This window comes from Anser anser (assembly GCF_964211835.1).
Source record: "Anser anser genome assembly, chromosome: Z".
Classification (NCBI taxonomy): domain Eukaryota; kingdom Metazoa; phylum Chordata; class Aves; order Anseriformes; family Anatidae; genus Anser; species Anser anser.
Window position 1 is genome coordinate 7,424,018 of NC_139723.1, and position 17,121 is coordinate 7,441,138.

The following is a 17,121-nucleotide window of genomic DNA, read 5'->3' on the forward strand; positions in this document are numbered from 1 at the left end:
TCCCTCTACTCTTCCTCTCCTCTTCCTCTCCCTCTCCCTCTCCTCTTCCTCTTCCTCTCCTCATGTCCCAGTTGAAAATCACAGTCTTAACTTGTGAAAGCAGTAAGGAAATAGTAGACCTTGCTGACACTTGGCACAGGTCTCACCTGGTCTGATAAATGCTTAAGACAGATGATGTTACTTGTGGTGTGCCAAAACCTTACAAGTCTTCCATAGTACGGACTGGAGCATCAGAGAAGAGATGAGCACTGACTTTCCAGGGCAGAGCTATGTAGGCCCTCCTGCTTCCTCTTCTTCCCAGTGGGGCAAGGAGGGTAATGAAAATAGCCCGTCATTAGCACACCGGTGGCTCTTCCCTCTAGCAGCACTTCGGGGCAGGGAGTCTTCACTCAGAGAACACTGCAGAGAAGCTCTTTCAGCTGGTAATGCGTGGTTTCCATTGCTCTTCAGTTCTTCACCCCAGGCTGCCATTTCAGCACCCGCATCTGCAGTGAGTAGAGCTTATTGTGGAAATCTTCCTGTTGTTCTGGCAAGCAATCTTTCTCTGTATTCTCTGGGAAAGTTACCTGGTGTGAAAATGTCAGTGGAGCTTTGGTAACTGAAAAACAAAAAGTGCATGAGGAGGGCTGTATTGTGTTGAGGCAAAAGTTAGCCTTGCCCAGTGTCCAGAATTCACCTGCAGCAATTGCTTAGGGAAATGATATATATTAAAATAATAATAATAACAATAAAAAGTAGGAATAATGTACTCCTTCTCTGGCTCACTGTTCCAACATCTTAAGTTGCACATGTATGAGATCTCAGTAAGAGATCCCTATCTGTAGCATATCACTGTTCCTGGGCTTCCCTCCAACCCCCACGGTGTGACAAACCCGCCTCTTAAGCTTGAGGGTGAGGATGTGGATTGGGTAACAGTGGCTGGAGGGCATTCAAAGCCCCTGTAAATGCTATTTGAGAACTGGAAATTACGGCTGTGAAGTTGAAATAGCCTGCATAATCTTGAGGACATTAAAGCATAAATGAAAGCCTTGCGTTTGTTCTGGATGACTGTAGCAATGCTAATCCTTATAATTAACTTGGTTGAGTGGCATTTGCAAAATGTATGAGTCCTATCTGTTTGCCATTTATTTAAACTGGATATCCTGCTTATGTATCTTTGAAACCTTATTCGTTTTCAGCCTACCGGTATTGCAGGTATTCTTATTATTGACTAAGCAAGGGTATTGCTTTGTCTTGCATAATCCAAATCAATATACTTACTTTGTTAACTGAGTTTTCCTATTCAGAGATTGTCTAGAAAACCTGTTACTGGGTCTTTACTATTTTTCTCTTTCCTGAAACCTACACAGGTTTAATTTATCTGAAGAACTGACCAAAAGCCAGCATATATTGCTGGCATAGAAAATAAATGTCAAAAGAGTTCAATTAACAATGGCATTGATTTTTCAAGATCTTTTCTGTTATATGTTATACTCCAATGAATTAAAACACATCCTTAGGCTTTTTTTTCTCTCAATTTCTATCTCTGTGCAAACTAAATTCAATTCTGTGCTGTCTGTAGTTTTCCACACATTCTTAGTATATTCTTATAGGGTTACTTAATTTTGTACTGCAGGCAGTAGGTGTTTCCTGGATAGGTTCTTCAGTCACATCTTGCTGCATCTGAATATATCTGAAACTAAAATATGATGTACTTTTGTTCTTGTAATAGATATGCAAAACTGCATGCTCTGCAAGCTGTTTTGCTTACACAACTTAAGAGAGTTTTATTTACCAGGTTATGTTCTGCATTATGATTCCATCAAACAATTGCAAATTATTAAGTTAATGCTATATTTTACACTTTCTGAAATTTACTTGAACCATTATAGTAGTTCCTCATGAAAATGTTAAATGAGGATAGTTTGTTTGGAGGAGCTCCTCTTTGGTTGTTTGTCTTTTGGTTGTTTGTTTTTCCCAATTATGTCCTTGATTTACAAGTAGGTATTGGAAGTTCTCTTTATTTTCTCAGCTTAATATCCTGTGTCATTTTACTGAGTGGCCCTGAGTGGAAATGGATCTGGCATTCTCCTTTATTTTTACATCGTTGTAGCTCTCAAAATCATCACAACTAAAATGCATCGTGGACAGGCTGCACTGCCCCCACCACCACACCTCTGGAACAGAACTGTCATCTTTGCATTTTGCACATAATCATCGCAGCACACACAGCCAAGCCTTCCATGTGACTGAGCACTGCAAAAGTGCCAGCCACATCTGTCTCCATTTCCTCTGCAGATATTTAATGATCTGTGTCAGGGACAACAGCGTTGGTATGTAAGGCACAGAGTCTACTTGGGAAATAACTAGAGCCAGATACCAAGCCTGACCGTTAAAAGCTGTTTGGGGAAATCTTTCGTAAGAAGGACCAAGGGTGGGAAGGGTGCTTTGCTGCCAGCGCCGAGAATTACTGAGAGCTTGCTTGCAGTTGAATTTGGAGTGATAGGAAGCCTTCCCTGAGTATATTGGATCATGTCTTTAATAGTGATAGAAGAGTTTGGACCTGCCATAAAAGGAAGGGAAAAAATTCTGCTTTAAGTAGGATTATTAACATACTTCAATTGAGGCCTTTGACAAAAAACAGGACTACAAGAATGAAGGGAATGCCCTTTGCCATAACCCAGTCCTCTTCTGCCCAAGTTCCCCATCATCCCAGGCAGTTTTTCATTGAGCAAGCCAGTTCCACCTTTAAACTAACTGTGCTTTCTGCCTCCCCCCTAAAATATCTTTAGGAAGACTGTGGCAGTTCTTTATAGTTTAAAATGATTTAATTTCCAGTTTAAACTTATTTATGGCCCTGCTTGTTCTGTTCCTAAATTTTAGCTGAAATAATGTTCTTTTTCTTCTCTGGCATTTACCCTGTGATATATTTATAGACAGCAATTATATCTTTGTTCAGCTGTGTTTCGCCAGGCCAACAAAGACAAGCTCTTTTAGTCTCCTTTATAAGATTTTCCTTTCCTCCAATCGCCCCAATAAACCCTTGCCTGCCTATGTCCCATTTTAATTGACTACATCTTGATCACAGAGGGCTGGCAGTGTGGGCAGTGTGTCTGAAGGCGTTGTCAGTGCTTTGGAGCTGGACAGGAGATTGCCAGGGCGATGGTGATGCAGAGCGCTTGCTCCAGCCCTGCGGTGCTCTCTGGCTGCTCCATTGCCAAAACTTTAAGTGTCAATCGCAGCCCTTGGAGAGGCCACCTGACATAGTGTCATCCACAAATTAAACTGGCGGGTATCCACTTGTTCTGCCAGTTCATTAATTAAAATACTCCATGTAAACAACTCCAGTCCTGAGAATGCTCTTTGAACTCATTAGGTGATGCCTTGCAGCAAAAATTCTTTTTTTTTTTTAATTATTATTTTATTTTTATTTTTTAAAGTCCTTACCTTCTTATACTAAACTCTTAATTCTGTATCCTAAATATTGATTTCCTATGTTGAGCCGTAGCCAATGTTTTGATGTTTTCCTGGTACCCAGGTAGGGCAGGGATATCAAGTTCTCACACAGAAATAGCTTGGTGTGATCTACCTGTGGCAGAGCTGTTCTCCATTGGCTTGCTCACCAAAGAGAACCATCCTAGCTTCCCGTATCTATTTCTTCAGGGATATTAGTTCACAACTTCAGTTTTCAATGATTATCTTTTCCTCTTCACTCCAGTAATTTATTTATTTTTTTTTGGTGTTGCTGTTAACTTAGTTTGAAGAGCAGAACTTAATCACTATTTGCCAATATCTGCAGTTGGTAGATATACAGAGTATGGAGCTTTGAATATACACTAATTTCAGGCATCTTTCTCACATCTGACTGACAAAGGATATTTGCGAAAGTCGCTTTGCTGTAAAATAGAAAGGGATATTCATTTTTTTTGATTCAAAATAAAGAGCAGCTTTCAGATCGTACTATGAGCTTGTGGTATTCCCATTATTGTCTGTTGTTTTGTAAGCCAAAACAAAACAAAAGTGTATGCATAATACCAGGGCAATGCTGTTGAGCAATAAAGTTTGCAAGTGTTGCCTTTATTAAGATATTGTCTTACAAACACTCATGATCTTAGAAATGTTAACTATTAGCTTGCAACAGAATTTAACTAATGAGAAATTAACTAAATGTGTGATTCAGGCTTTACAGGTGTTTGTAAGGCTTAAGACATTAGGTTGTGAAGATGTTTAAGAAAAGCAGGGGGAAGCTTGGTACAGGCAGACACTTGCGTGTTCATATGTTTGTATACATGTGGAAAGCTGTCACGTGGTGCTTATAATGTGTGTAGTGCCTATAATCGGACATGAAGAAGTCCTTCAGTTTTGGGTGTGTCAATGCAGTGGGTTGTGAGCTCCCTCTAAAAGCTGATATATTGACTTCCGCAATGCCCTCTGAGCAATGAAATACTGTCAGGCGGTGTCACAGAGGGGGCTCAGATAAAGGATAACTAACTCCCCCTGCCACCTCTGTGCCCCCCAGGACCCCCCAGAGGGGCTGGAGAGGGCAGAGCTGAACTCGTGTCCCACTGAGTCTGAACCCGTGCCCTAACCTCTAGACCTTCCTCCTCTGCAGAATAACTGATCTCGGTAGAAAGTATGTTTTGCCATTGATCGCTGATTAATTCAATTAAAAAAATTGTTCAAAGAATTGTGTTTTTACAACTGATCCCCATATGGGTTTGATCTGGCTGCACCCACGGCTAAGTCTTTGTTTCCAAGGGAAACACATATGTATCCTTGCAGTAAGAAGCAGATGTTTGATGGAGACAGTGCTGTTGTAAAATTAAATTGTTTATCTTCTGAGAAGCAGTGATTTTTTGGGGACTTGCTCTACCAACATCTAACAACAATTTTAAAAAATGTGCAGGGCATTGTATCACTGTCACTATATCCTTAGGAAACTGAGTGGCTTGTTAAAGTCATTCGCAATGACCTTGAGAATGTAGACAGAGCAGTTCTTGGGCCACAGGGAAGAGGGAGGTCAGGACCAAGCCATCTTGGTTGGCTGGACAAAAGGTCTTATTTTATGCTTTGCACCAGGATCCACGCCAAAAATGGTGCCCTGATAGTAATTCCTTACAGCAGGCTGGCACTGGTAATTAAGTCTGCAGTGCATCTGTTTTCTCACATAGCAGGATCCTGCAAGGATGCAAAGGCACTGTTAATGCTTTTAATTTTCATTTTCATATTGCTGGGACAGTCAGCTCACCTGGGGAAAACGAATGAAAACTTCATCAAATTAAACATGGGACCGTCAGAATAGAGATGTACCTCCCTCAGGTAAAACAAATGGGATCTCACTGACTTGTATATATCTCAAGGCACTGTCATTATATGGACTGTTTTCTGGCTTTACCGTTCCAATAATTTTCGTTGTATTTCCAAAGCAAAAAGTATAAGCCAAAATAGAGAGGCTGAAAAAACTCTGTCAGAACTTCCCAAATTAAATGGCCATGCACAAGTTATTCAGGCTACCAGGAAGTACACCTGCAACAAAAGAAACACCTTGAAGAAGAGGTGTAGGTAATAGGAAGAAACCCATGGAAGCAGTGAGGGACTGATGAAAAGCTAGCTTTGTAAATATGACCAAGGGTCAAGAAAAGTAAGAGGGAGAGATCAAGTTCTCATACTGACCTTCAGCAACCTGCATGCTTGCTTAAGGCCGAAAGAGGCATTTTGACCAAAAAAAGTCAGAATACAAGCACAATCTAGCTGGAGAGCCAGCTGTTCCGCTGGATTGCATACATTCTTTGAGAACGACTGGTATGTGGAGATTGCAGTAGCAACTTTCTCTAAAGAAAGGGGCTGCAAACAAGTGAATTCACTTTACAAAGCAAAAAGCAGTCACCTTTCTGTGACATTGCACTATGTTATCAAAGAACATGCCATCACCTTTACTTTAAGTAAAAACATCCAGATTCCTGAACTCAGGGCATTTTTATATACCCCATTATAAAGAATAAGAAAGAAACCTACTTAAAGCAGTGAACAACCAGAATTCCATCAATGATAGACTTTCATTGCAGTATATTGGCCTTATCTGTGCTTGAATTAAGCCTAGAGTACTGAATTTTCTAACTTCTAGTCACCACATGACCTTGGCTATACTCTGAATAATGTCCAAAGTATTGTTACCATTGTTACCCTGTGTATCTGGAATATATTTCATTTCTAATACAAGGCAGACACTTCAAAGACTGCAAAGATATTTTCTTTCTCCTTGCAAGCAATTTATCAGCATTCTTCCCAGGGAATTAATAGACTTTAGGGGATTCCAGATGTCTTTGAATGGTCATGCTGCTTTTCCACTGAAATGTTCTGCCTATGGTTAGGGAACTACTATGACAACCTGTTATCCAGACATTGACCGTCTGTCACTTTAGATGGCCCCAAGACTTAGACAGTCTCACAAATTTCTAAATTGCCTTAACTAATGAAGTAGCATGGGAGGAGGTCATGGAAAGCTTGCTCTAAGTCATGATAATAGAGCGTATAAATGTTATCATTGTTATGCCGTTAATTTTGTTTCCTTTTGCCATGGCATCAGTGAAATTTCCTTTGTGTGAACAGTTTAACTTGGAGAGCGATCTGCTGAATATGTCTTGCCTTAGTTCCGTCAGCCTGGGGGACTTTTTGTCAAGAAGAACCTTTCTTCTCAGTAATTTAAGTGAAAACTGGAATCTAGACAAAAGTGTAAGGGCATATCAAGGCTAGAAGTGGATTTTAATTTGACTTTCCTAACTGAGGTCTTAGTCTGTAGCTGGGACTGAGTATTTTACCATTGCCTTTGGAGAATGGAAGTTCTTTGAAGGAGATTGTGAGTACTTATAAAAGGCTAGGTGCCTTTCAAGAGAAAGGCTGATGTTGCTATTGCCTACTTCAGATGCCCACATGGTATCAGGAGATCTAAAAGAAGTGTGTTGGAGCTACCAAGGTGAGTCAGAAAGCTGACACTGCGCAGTCATGGGGAGATGAGTACTGGCTTTCTTAAGTCTTGTTTGCCACGCTGAGTGGAAAGCTGTCTAGATCTAGCCAGAAGAAATGCTAATCGTGAGAGGCACTCTCAGCCCCCTTCTGTAAGGAGATGCTGAGACAGAGCTGCACTTTAGGAACCTCTGTCTCTGAGTCCCCTTTTAAGTCCTTAGCGCTGCATCCTAGACTGAATGCATTGTGCCTGTACCTTGCCTGCAAATCAGCCTCTTGTCAGGCCGCTCAGCCAGAGAGGCCATGCAAGGCGTGCCCTCCACTTCAGCTTGCAAATTCAGGTCCACAATTCCCACTTCTCCAGAAGCTGTACTGCCGGTGGAAGAAATTGTTCAAAGACAGAAGTGAATACACCAAAGGCATCCTAGGTCAACAAAACACCCATCTGCCTTCCGCTGATGGCATTGGCTAGATATACACTGACTGTATGAGTTGTTAATTAACAATATTAGTTGTTTGGACTCCTAAGTGAAATTTTACATACAGACAAACATAATCCACAGCTGCATCCCATTCTTATGGCTCGGCCCAGTTGCCTAAACCTAGGTGTCGACATGCGTGTAGAAGGTATGAGCTTCAGCAGACTTTGGCCAGTCATTTGACACTCAGCTAGACTGAGGTACTACTCCATCTTCCCAATTTTAGGAAAGGCTATTGAGGAGACTGTATGAGTACTGTCTAGGTTGGTCTTCATCCTGTTCTGTTATCTACCAGTGGTGTCTAAGAGTGAGAGATTTTCCTTATTTGTAGCTGACACCCTCTCCCTGAAAATACATATATTTTATTTTACTAACAAGTTCTTTTATAGTGCTTAGCACCAGTTCTCAGATGGAACAGATCTGCAAAGAAAGGGAGCCTGTAGAGGCTTATATCATACAATAGGTTTGTGCACAGTTGTGAATAGTCCATTGATTTTGGGGTTATTTCAACACTAAATTATTTAGACTGCTTTTACTAATTCTGTTACCCGTTTTAGATGCCATTGAATGCTGCATTTGCTTGCTGGTTTTCACTGTATAAAATACTAAGAAATCCACAGAAAGACAGAGCCCTTAATGAAGAAGGCTCCTGTGTCTGTCCTAGGAGTTAGGTGTTTTCTCTGTCCTTGTGCACTGGTAACTCATTTCCTTGTTCTGCAAGGTATCTCATGTCATCTGCCTCTCTTCCTATACCTTCTTTGCACCGTAGAGCTATGCACTTGAGTAGATGGCATTGTATCTTGCTGCAGTACCCTTCTCTGTGGTTCTTGGGGATGTCTAGGTAGCTGTGAGGCAGTTGCAGTCCTGCATGATCCAAAGCAGCATTTTGGGGCATTTCGCAAAAAGCAGCCAGTTCTTTGCACGAGTTAAGTCAAATTTTATTCAAGCACCCCTCTTACCAGAGTGACCATGTCTGCAGCTGAATCGGAGGAGGTGATGGTCGTATTACCATATGCTCTTGAGCCATTGTGAATTCAGGTTTCCACAGGTCTTTCCTCTCAGGGGCACAAGCACTTGATATAGGATGTCATCATGTCTTAATAAAAGATAAAAATTAACTCCCGTAAACAGAGGTATTCCCATGGCCTTTAACTACTGTCAGGGAGAGCATATTGAGCAATGTGGACCTTTGGCCAAACATTGTGGATGCTCTCATGTTCTGCAGCTAAAAAGTAGTTGTAGTAGTAAATAGGAAATATGTTTTTGTATTAAAAACAGAGATTGATATGTGCCTTTATTGGCATTTTTCACTCTTCCTTCTTCGGTGAAATGCTTCTTACTTACACAGTTTTATTACTTGAAGGCATTCTGCTGGTTTCCAGCATATTACATTAAAATGCAAACATTGGTGCTTTATCACCTTTTAGATTTGCCTGTGGTAGATGAATTATGGTTCCATAAGCATAACAAAATGATGGTTAGTATGACAGTTTCAAATTGTATCTACGAATGGACAGGTTTAGAGAAATTAGAAGCTGAATGCACAGTCATCTTGACCACTGCCCTAAGCCTTGTGCTCCCCCTTTGTAAACTGCTATTCAGCCTCCTTCTGTCCCTGTCTAAGGAGACAGCAGATTGATGCAGAAAGATGCAGTAATTGAAACCAGTGCAAATTTCTTGAATATGACTAATCATTACCACTTTTTACTGAAAACTCACTGTCTTCCAGCCAAGACTTTACTAATTTTAATGCGGAAACATCCACACCTATCATTTTTCCCCTGAGGTCTTCAAGGCTGTTGCAGAAAAGGAGCCTGACTGCCGTTACTTTGGCTAGAGCTGAGGATGTAAATTTCTTTGGCTAATTGCTTTTTGGATAACCTACAAAACACTGGGGCTCAGATTCCTGGCCTGGCGAAGTTGCTTTGCGTTGCCTTGGCCGTGTGCCACGTCTCCTATCACGGGGAGTGCCAGGAGAAATGTGGCACGAGGTCGGGGTGTTCCCAACTTGAGACACCATAGGTGGCAGTGAATGGGCTGCTCACCTTTAACGGAGGCTGGAACAGACGGGATGCTTCTGTCTAGCTAAAAGTTTGCCCTGCGTAGATCAACCTCAAGCATAAAGCGTTCAGTGATTTTGGGAAATACGCGATAGGTAAATTTTACAAAACGTGGGCCAAGCATTTGCTCCCCCGTGAGGCAGTCTTGAAGTTCTTGCTGGTTTTGTGCAGTCTGAGGCACTTCAGAGAGAGATGCACCTGAGCAGCACAGATGAGCTTCACCAGAGTGAAAGGAAGCACAGACACACACACACTAACTGCGTGTGCCTGCCCCTCCACGTCCCATGAACACATCAGGCTGCCCTTTCTGTCTTTGGCTATTATGGAAAACCAGAAGCCTAGACACTGTAAACTTCGTCTATTCACAAAGCTAAGGTACCACCGTTTGGGGTATTTCACCCCAAATCCGTGTCAATCTGTACCCCAGAGGTTGATTTTGTGCCATATCCATGGCCTCTAACCCATGACATTGTTCAGCTGCATCCACACAGCTGAGGAAAGAGCAGATATCCGGAGTCCAGCATTTATGTCTCTCATCCTCCTTCTGTGATGCTGTCACGGAAACTTTTGAGCACAGAGTAATATTTGTCTCTATTTGAAGGAAACAGAAATATCTCAAAAAGCTGTATATGGATGGCACCTTCAGTGCAACAGACTGAACAAAGTTCTTCTGCAGATCGGATTGTCAGGGAAACTCCTGCTAAGTGGAGGGCTTTTCCCCATTGCATTAAGGTGACCTTGAAAAAGAAGGGGGCCATGTGTGGAGTTCTCCATTTGTGTAACCAGGAGGTGTGTCTTTATTCCATGATGGAGCCCTAATCCCTGCGCATACATAGTTTAGGAGAAATGGGGATGCTGTCCCCCAAAGTAGGGTTGTACTACCAGTCCCCTGGCTATTTGGCTGTTCTGTTTCACTGGTGCCATGGAAAAGAGCAAGTTTGTGACGATAGAGGCAAAGCTGTAATGAGCTGATAAGGCGCTCCCCAAGCAGGTCTGCCGAGCCCCTGCGGGGTCCAGGAGCTTTTGCATCCATCCTAGGCTCCAGGTTGCAGATTGGGACGGGCACACCCCCATAGGCTCTGCATGGGCTCTCCAAAATCAAAGCTCCTTTGTTACCCAGACTATTTCGAAATCAACAAAACTCTCCCCAACCAATGAAAAAGAATCGTCAGTTTTTAGTCAACAGCCAAAAATAAGTGAACAAAAATGCTCCAGACCTGCAGTATTTCCACCTTTTAGAGCAAATGTGCCCGGTGTGGAGTGTGTGAGAAGAAGAGCAGTGTGGTTTTGCTTCACACCGGTGACCCCCCCCAGTCAGCAGAGGCTCAGGCTGGTGTGCTGCAGTGGGAGCCACATCTGCCCTTGCTCTCCCGAATGGAGGTCATCGGGCTGCCAGGCTTTCCAGGAAAGAAGGAGTGGCTGGGGAGCCCGGAGTTTCTGAGCTGGACCACCTGGAAAGCAGCATGCAGCAATCACTTGTCCTGCCCCTAGGCACTCCACTATAAGGGATGCTGAATGGGCACTGAGCTCCCACCCAAACTCGCTTGAAGAAATGGAAGGGCAGGCAAGTAACATGCATGTGCTGTTAGAATAAAAGGCAATAGCATTTCTGCATTTTGGTTGGTAGCAGAGGCTGTCCAGGTTCCAGTATTTGGATCTAGATTTGAAGCTTGTAGGTGCTGGCATCTGCTTAGAGCCTGGGGCTGCTTGGAAAGCTCGGACTCAGCCCCCAGCTCTGACTGAGAGTACCCTGCAACTCTGATGTGCTTCTAGCTCCGAGAGAGGCACAGCAAAAAAGATTACACTTCTCTGCATTAGAGAGAAAGCATATTAATAATGCTGTCCCTACTTGAAGACTGGGGAAAAAATACTAGTCTCTTGAAAGGCAAAGTTGGGAAATAACTATCTTTTATTTCAAGAAATAAGGGTCATTAAGATTACAGCTATAAAACACACATCAGTCTGAGCCCTCCATATAAAACTTCTTGTCTTTTATGCCTCCTTTTCTATTTCAGGTCTTCATTTGCCTAATTACTACTCAGAGGCTGGCAGAGATTTTCCCTGCAGCGCTCAGCTCTGCTGACTGCAGAGACCCTACCTGGCACACTGAGTTAGTGCGTCAGCATTCTAGGTAGAAATGAATGAAAAATCAATCAGGGCAGCTGCAGAGGTAGCATATACAACTCTAACCTACTTTGTGCATGGTTTTGAACATTTCATTGTGTATTTAGGCATCTTTTAAAGTGGTAAGTGGATCTGAAATAAAATAGACCTTTCTATCAGCCTCAGAAATGTTTTGTCATCTTTCTTGCTTAGCTTAAGCAAACTTATCACCCTGACTACTATGTTAATTTGCAGTCTTGTCTGAAATGCCAAAACCTGTGAGAAGATTGTTTTTACCTTAAAAATCTACCACCAGCAGATTGCATCATATTGGGATATAGACTTAGAAATAGCTTCGGTTGTTTTAACTGTATTCCTGGACCAGAGCTCGAGTAGGTCTGGAAATGCAAAAGCACACTAGAACATTTTTTGAAACACCAGTACAGCTTACATATGGTGCTGCAAGGGGTTTAGTTTATGGATATCTCTGTGTGTGTGTGTGTGCTTTTATTCTTTTGTGTTGTATTTCTGCATAAGCAGAGCTAAATATGGATTGCAAGTTTCATTTAATCAAGGTCTAGTTAAAAAGGTCCAGTCTTCATGACGAAGAAATTTCTACCTGTTATAACTTTTTGAGCTGAATGGGTTAACTATGTTACAGATCCTTTAAAAGATCACTGCTGTAACAAGTTGTGCAGTCCAACACTGTAAAGGTTTCCAAAAATTCACAAGCCTCTTTGTATGTGCTGCCCTTACAGTGAAGAAGATTCTTTTGACTATAAAGATGACGAGTCTCCTCTTTCTGGTGCTGATTTCTGTCTGCTGGGCTGAACCTCACCCTGACAACTCAAGCCTGGAGCATGAGAAAATTATTCACATCCAAGGTAAGGAAATACATGACAAAATACCAGTATCTTCAGATTGCTCAGGAAGACAGAATGACGTGCTTAATGATCCTTATTTTTTTTTTATTTTGCTGCATGTTTTAAAATACTGCTACCTGTGACCAGAACCTTTACTTTTCTTGTTCTGTTTCATTATTATTACTCACATGGAAAGTAAAAAGAGAAAAATCAAACAAAAAAACCCAACACAATAACAAGAAAGTTGCACTGTTTAACAGCAATTAGTCACAACCTTGCAAAGATTAGTGAGTAAAGGACAGCCTGTTTTAAGATAAAGAAGAAAAGCATGCATCCTAAAGTAATAAGTAACTGCAGTGGGTTGAAATAACTACTTTATTGTGGAATATTTTTCATTTTAAAAGACTGCCATACATATTTCTTCACATCACAGAAAATTACTGCTATTTATTATTTAGAAAGGCTTAGCACATCTGAGATCATAACTGGGCACTTTAAACATCAGGAAAGGAAAAAAAAAAAGTATCTTACCCAGAAAGAAATGTGTCCTTTCTCATACCTTTAATTCACACCAAGTATTAAACTGCCCTTCTGCATAATCCTGTTTGGTTTGAATCCTAGAGCTTATAGCTGTAGCAGGATTTGAGTCTGCAGCACAATGCAGCTGTTTTTTCAGTCCCAGCTTCAGTCGTTGAGGGTCATCCTGTATAAGAAAACAACAAGGATTTATGCAGTAAGGACAGGCAGAACTAACGGATATTCCTGCCTTCATTTATATGTTTATTGAGGATGACTAAAATTAATCTTGCAAAACTAAGAAACAAAGCACAAATTCTCCCACCCCCAATTTTGATTCCTTTCTCTCATCAGCTGGCAAATTATTTTATTTGAATTTGTATATAAATATGATTTACCAAGTTAGAGATGTATACTAAGAAAGTCCAAGCATTTAGAAGTTCCCAGGTAAGTCACAGAAGTGAAAGGCATGCTGCACCTACTGAAACAGGCACTCATGCTATCAAGGTCAAATAAGGAATAACAGATACCTGGTTTTCCTCTAAAGAAGCTTACAGCATGAAGGTCAAATGAATGTGTATACCAAAATGAAGAAATATCACCATTGTGAGATGGTAAATGTTCCTTCCCCAGGCAGGGTAAATTTCAAATTTGACATTCATGTCAACTAAATAGATAGTGTGCCTTTCCTTGTATAATGCTGTTTCTTATCTCTGAAATTTACTTACCATGTTGGGAGAAGAAATTATTGGAAATAATTAAACCAAATCAAAATTAATTTTCCTTAATCTGTGTATCTTAAACTTTCTTAGAAGTTTATTTTAGTTTAATTTGCAAGTCATACATGTTGCTTATTACTAGTCCTTCAGGGCGTGTACAGTGCAATTTGCAAGTGCTGAATAGTTCACAGATGAAAAAAGTTGCAAGATAGAGCATTCTCCCTACCCATGAAAACTCAGCTCTTCTGAACCTTGAGAGCTCATTCCTTCAAGGAAAGCTGCATGATGCTTAAAATAAAGCTCTGCCATAACCTTTGCTGATCAGCTGATTTGGGCTCTGAAATACACAGACCACAAATCAAAAAGAATTAAACTGTTCAGAACTTGATATTTCTACTATTAATTTTTTCATTCCTCTCTGCATTGTGGAATCACAACAGGCTAGGGATTTCACTCTGCCCAGTGCTGCATAAACACACAAGATGATCTACACCTGGAAATGAGCTGCAAATCAGGGAAGTCTGTGGAACATATGCTATAGCTTCATACAAAAGGCATTTTATATTATATTAAGGAGTATAGTATTGAGTAGGTGAAATCCAAGGGATCCAGAGCTAAACTCTTGGATTACGTGTTTTGGAGTGACAAAAGGTGCAGATAAACGTTTTGTAGTCAAGTACACAGAGCTAAAAGGGATCTCCTGAGGCAATGAGCTAAACTGTCTTCTATTCCATTTTTTTTACAGCATCTAACATCTCATAAAGTTACTTTCATTTTTAAACAAGCTGGGTTTCAAACCTTATCACTGCAAGGCAGTTTTAGACCCTATTCTGACATGAGAGACATTCTTCCAATTCTACGCTTGCTCACAGCCACTGAACAGCCTTATGCTTCTCTTAATATCCTTATCTTCAAATAACTATCATTCTTCTTTGATGTTCGCTTTAAAACATTAGTGCTTTACCAACGTCTCCTCACAGCTACCATGTGAATAAACTTTTTCAAATTCTTCCCTGAGTATGTAATCTCCAGTTGCCTGATGTTAGTTGTTCATCCATATGCTTGTTGTTTGAATCCAAAATTCCTTAGTGTGCACAGTCAGGATTTCATTCCAGATAAGATCTTCGGCTAGCATCAGTATTTTTACTTTCTTGACAACAGTGCTTTGCTTGTTAGACCTGAGGTCAAATCTGCCCTCTTCCTGGCCATGCTGCAGTGCAGATTGATAGTCTACCATGTTAGACAATATTTAGCAGTTGTTGTCCCTCATTATCACTTGCAATTAACAAGTACAAGGTTCATATCAATAATTCTTCACATTAGGCCTCAAAAATCTAGATTTTGTATTCCATATTAAATTCTGTCACTTTGTCCACCCTTTTTCTGTCTTCACATGTTCTAAATACCTATCCTTCTTCCTTCAATGAGGCTATATACATCATGTGAAAACATTACTCATTCAATAGTCCCATTTACTTACTTACCTTATAAGGTAAAAAAAATGGAAATATTAAAGAGTCTCAGAAATGATACTGGAGAAAGTTGACTGGCTTTTTTCTAGGCCAATCATTTTGCTTTAACCCAAGCAATTGCAGTCTCCTCTGTATGAAGTTTTTACACATTTAGCAAAGTTTCCATCAAACACCTGTGTTCTCCACCCTAATTTCCTATATTTCCCAAATCACTTCCCTGAAATCCAAGCAATCAATGAATCACATTTTCCTGGCTTTATATATTTAGTTTTATTATACGATTGATATAACATTAATCTGACACCCTTTGGTCAGAATATGCTGCATTTTATCCATGTTCCCAGTGACTTACTCTAATTCTCTATCTTCTTCAACAATTTTTCTTCAAAAATTTTCCTATTTGCTGTTGAAGTCAGACTAATAGGCCTGTTAACAGTTAAATTATGTTCCTTACATATGTGTATATGTTATGTTGCTGTTGTGCAGAAACATATGGTACTATTCTTGTAGTGCAGTAACAGGCTACACTACAGTGCACTGAAGTGATAGGCAAGCTGATATCTCTGCCTTCAGGTTTGCCATACCAAGTGCCAGTAGTAATGTCAGTACTTCAGGTGGTGAGTTCTTCCACGCTTTTCATTGAACAAGCTATATTTTCTGAGCTCGGATTTCATCTTTACATTCTTATTTTGTATCAGTGCACTCATGTACTTTAAACTATATCCTACTTTCAGAACATCAAAGCTAACCTTACTAAAAACGTAAGATATGTTAGTTTAGTACTTGCGTCATTTCTCTGTTGTCTCCCACCTCCACCTGTGTGGTCACTCCACACTCCAAAATGAACCTCTGCCTGCTCAGAAGACTTTTTTCACTGCTGCAGTAAGATCTTTCACAGTCCTTCCTGACATGTTTTTGGTCTGTGTACTAATGCAGACAGCCACTTCATCACCTCTTTCTTTCACTTGGCATTCCTGAAGAGCTACTGATTAATACCATCTTCTGGTCCGACGACTATTTCAACATGCTTTTGGCTCCCTTAGCAATTCTATGTCAGGAGCCAGAAGATCTGGCTAGTTGCACCATTTTACTGCCCTCCATTAGTATAAAAACTCTTGTTGTCTCTCAGGTTTAGCAGTGCAGTAGGCATAGATACCATGTTTTCCCTTTAAGTTTTCCCTCAGTTTCTTCCCTTAGAGTTTTTCTTATCAACAATTTGTGTCTCGGTCACAGAGGACTAGTAATCAGTGAATTAGCAAGTGTCCATCTATAAAGTAAGTTCCAGGCTGAGTGCTTTCCACTCTGAATATCCTCAAAAATTCCTTGCAGCTACACGTGATCTGTGTAGTCGCTGTTGGTCCATTCCAAGCAGGAAGGTGGCAGTACTAGTTGTCCAGATACACATCAGCCAAGACTGAAGGTCCTTCAGGATCCTCTCCAGCCAGAAACCCTCATCTTCTCTTCTTGCTTCTCATGAGCAGCATGGGTTTCTGTTTTCTCAGTCTTTCACGGCAGTAGGCCATCCAATTCTATTCCCCTCCTTGGTTAATGCAGTGAAACAGGACCTCAGTCCAGTTTCGCATCTGCTAGGCAGTTTTTCCCCCTACCTTTACCAGTCTTACTTTCTGCTTCTCTCTCCTGGCCCATTTCCTTTGTTTATATCTTTTCTCTTGTGGTTTTATTCCACTATCAAAGAGCAAAATTTATGGAATATCTAAAGCTGCATTTAACTCTTCTGTGACTTTATGTCCTTTCCTGAAGCTTGTAGTGCATTTCATGATTTTGGTCAGGCTGTGCTATTATCCCAGACTACTTGGCCAAATCATCTCTTCAAGATAGGCTTTACACCTTGCTCTCTGTTAGTTTGTTTGCATACAAGCGTCCTTACACTTTAGCTTTTGTGTGATAAAAGCAAATGAGAGAACTATATTTAAGTGAGGTGTACTCTCCTCCCTAGCACCACAATA

General features: G+C 40.8%; 1 protein-coding gene across 7 annotated transcripts in view; it reads left to right on the top strand.

The window, feature by feature from the left end:
* The window catches only part of HAPLN1 (hyaluronan and proteoglycan link protein 1), a 64,329-nt gene that overhangs the window by 19,951 nt on the left and 27,257 nt on the right, over positions 1 to 17,121 (top strand). For 6 of the 7 annotated variants that reach the window (XM_083818082.1, XM_083818083.1, XM_083818078.1 and 3 more), the window contains one exon: positions 12,343 to 12,468. In XM_083818082.1, the coding sequence (XP_083674208.1) occupies positions 12,369 to 12,468 (100 nt within the window). In that variant the 5' untranslated portion in view covers positions 12,343 to 12,368. Of the gene's footprint in view, positions 1 to 10,933; positions 11,046 to 12,342; positions 12,469 to 17,121 lie in introns of those variants that run through there. The other variant, XM_083818081.1, reaches the window with a different exon arrangement.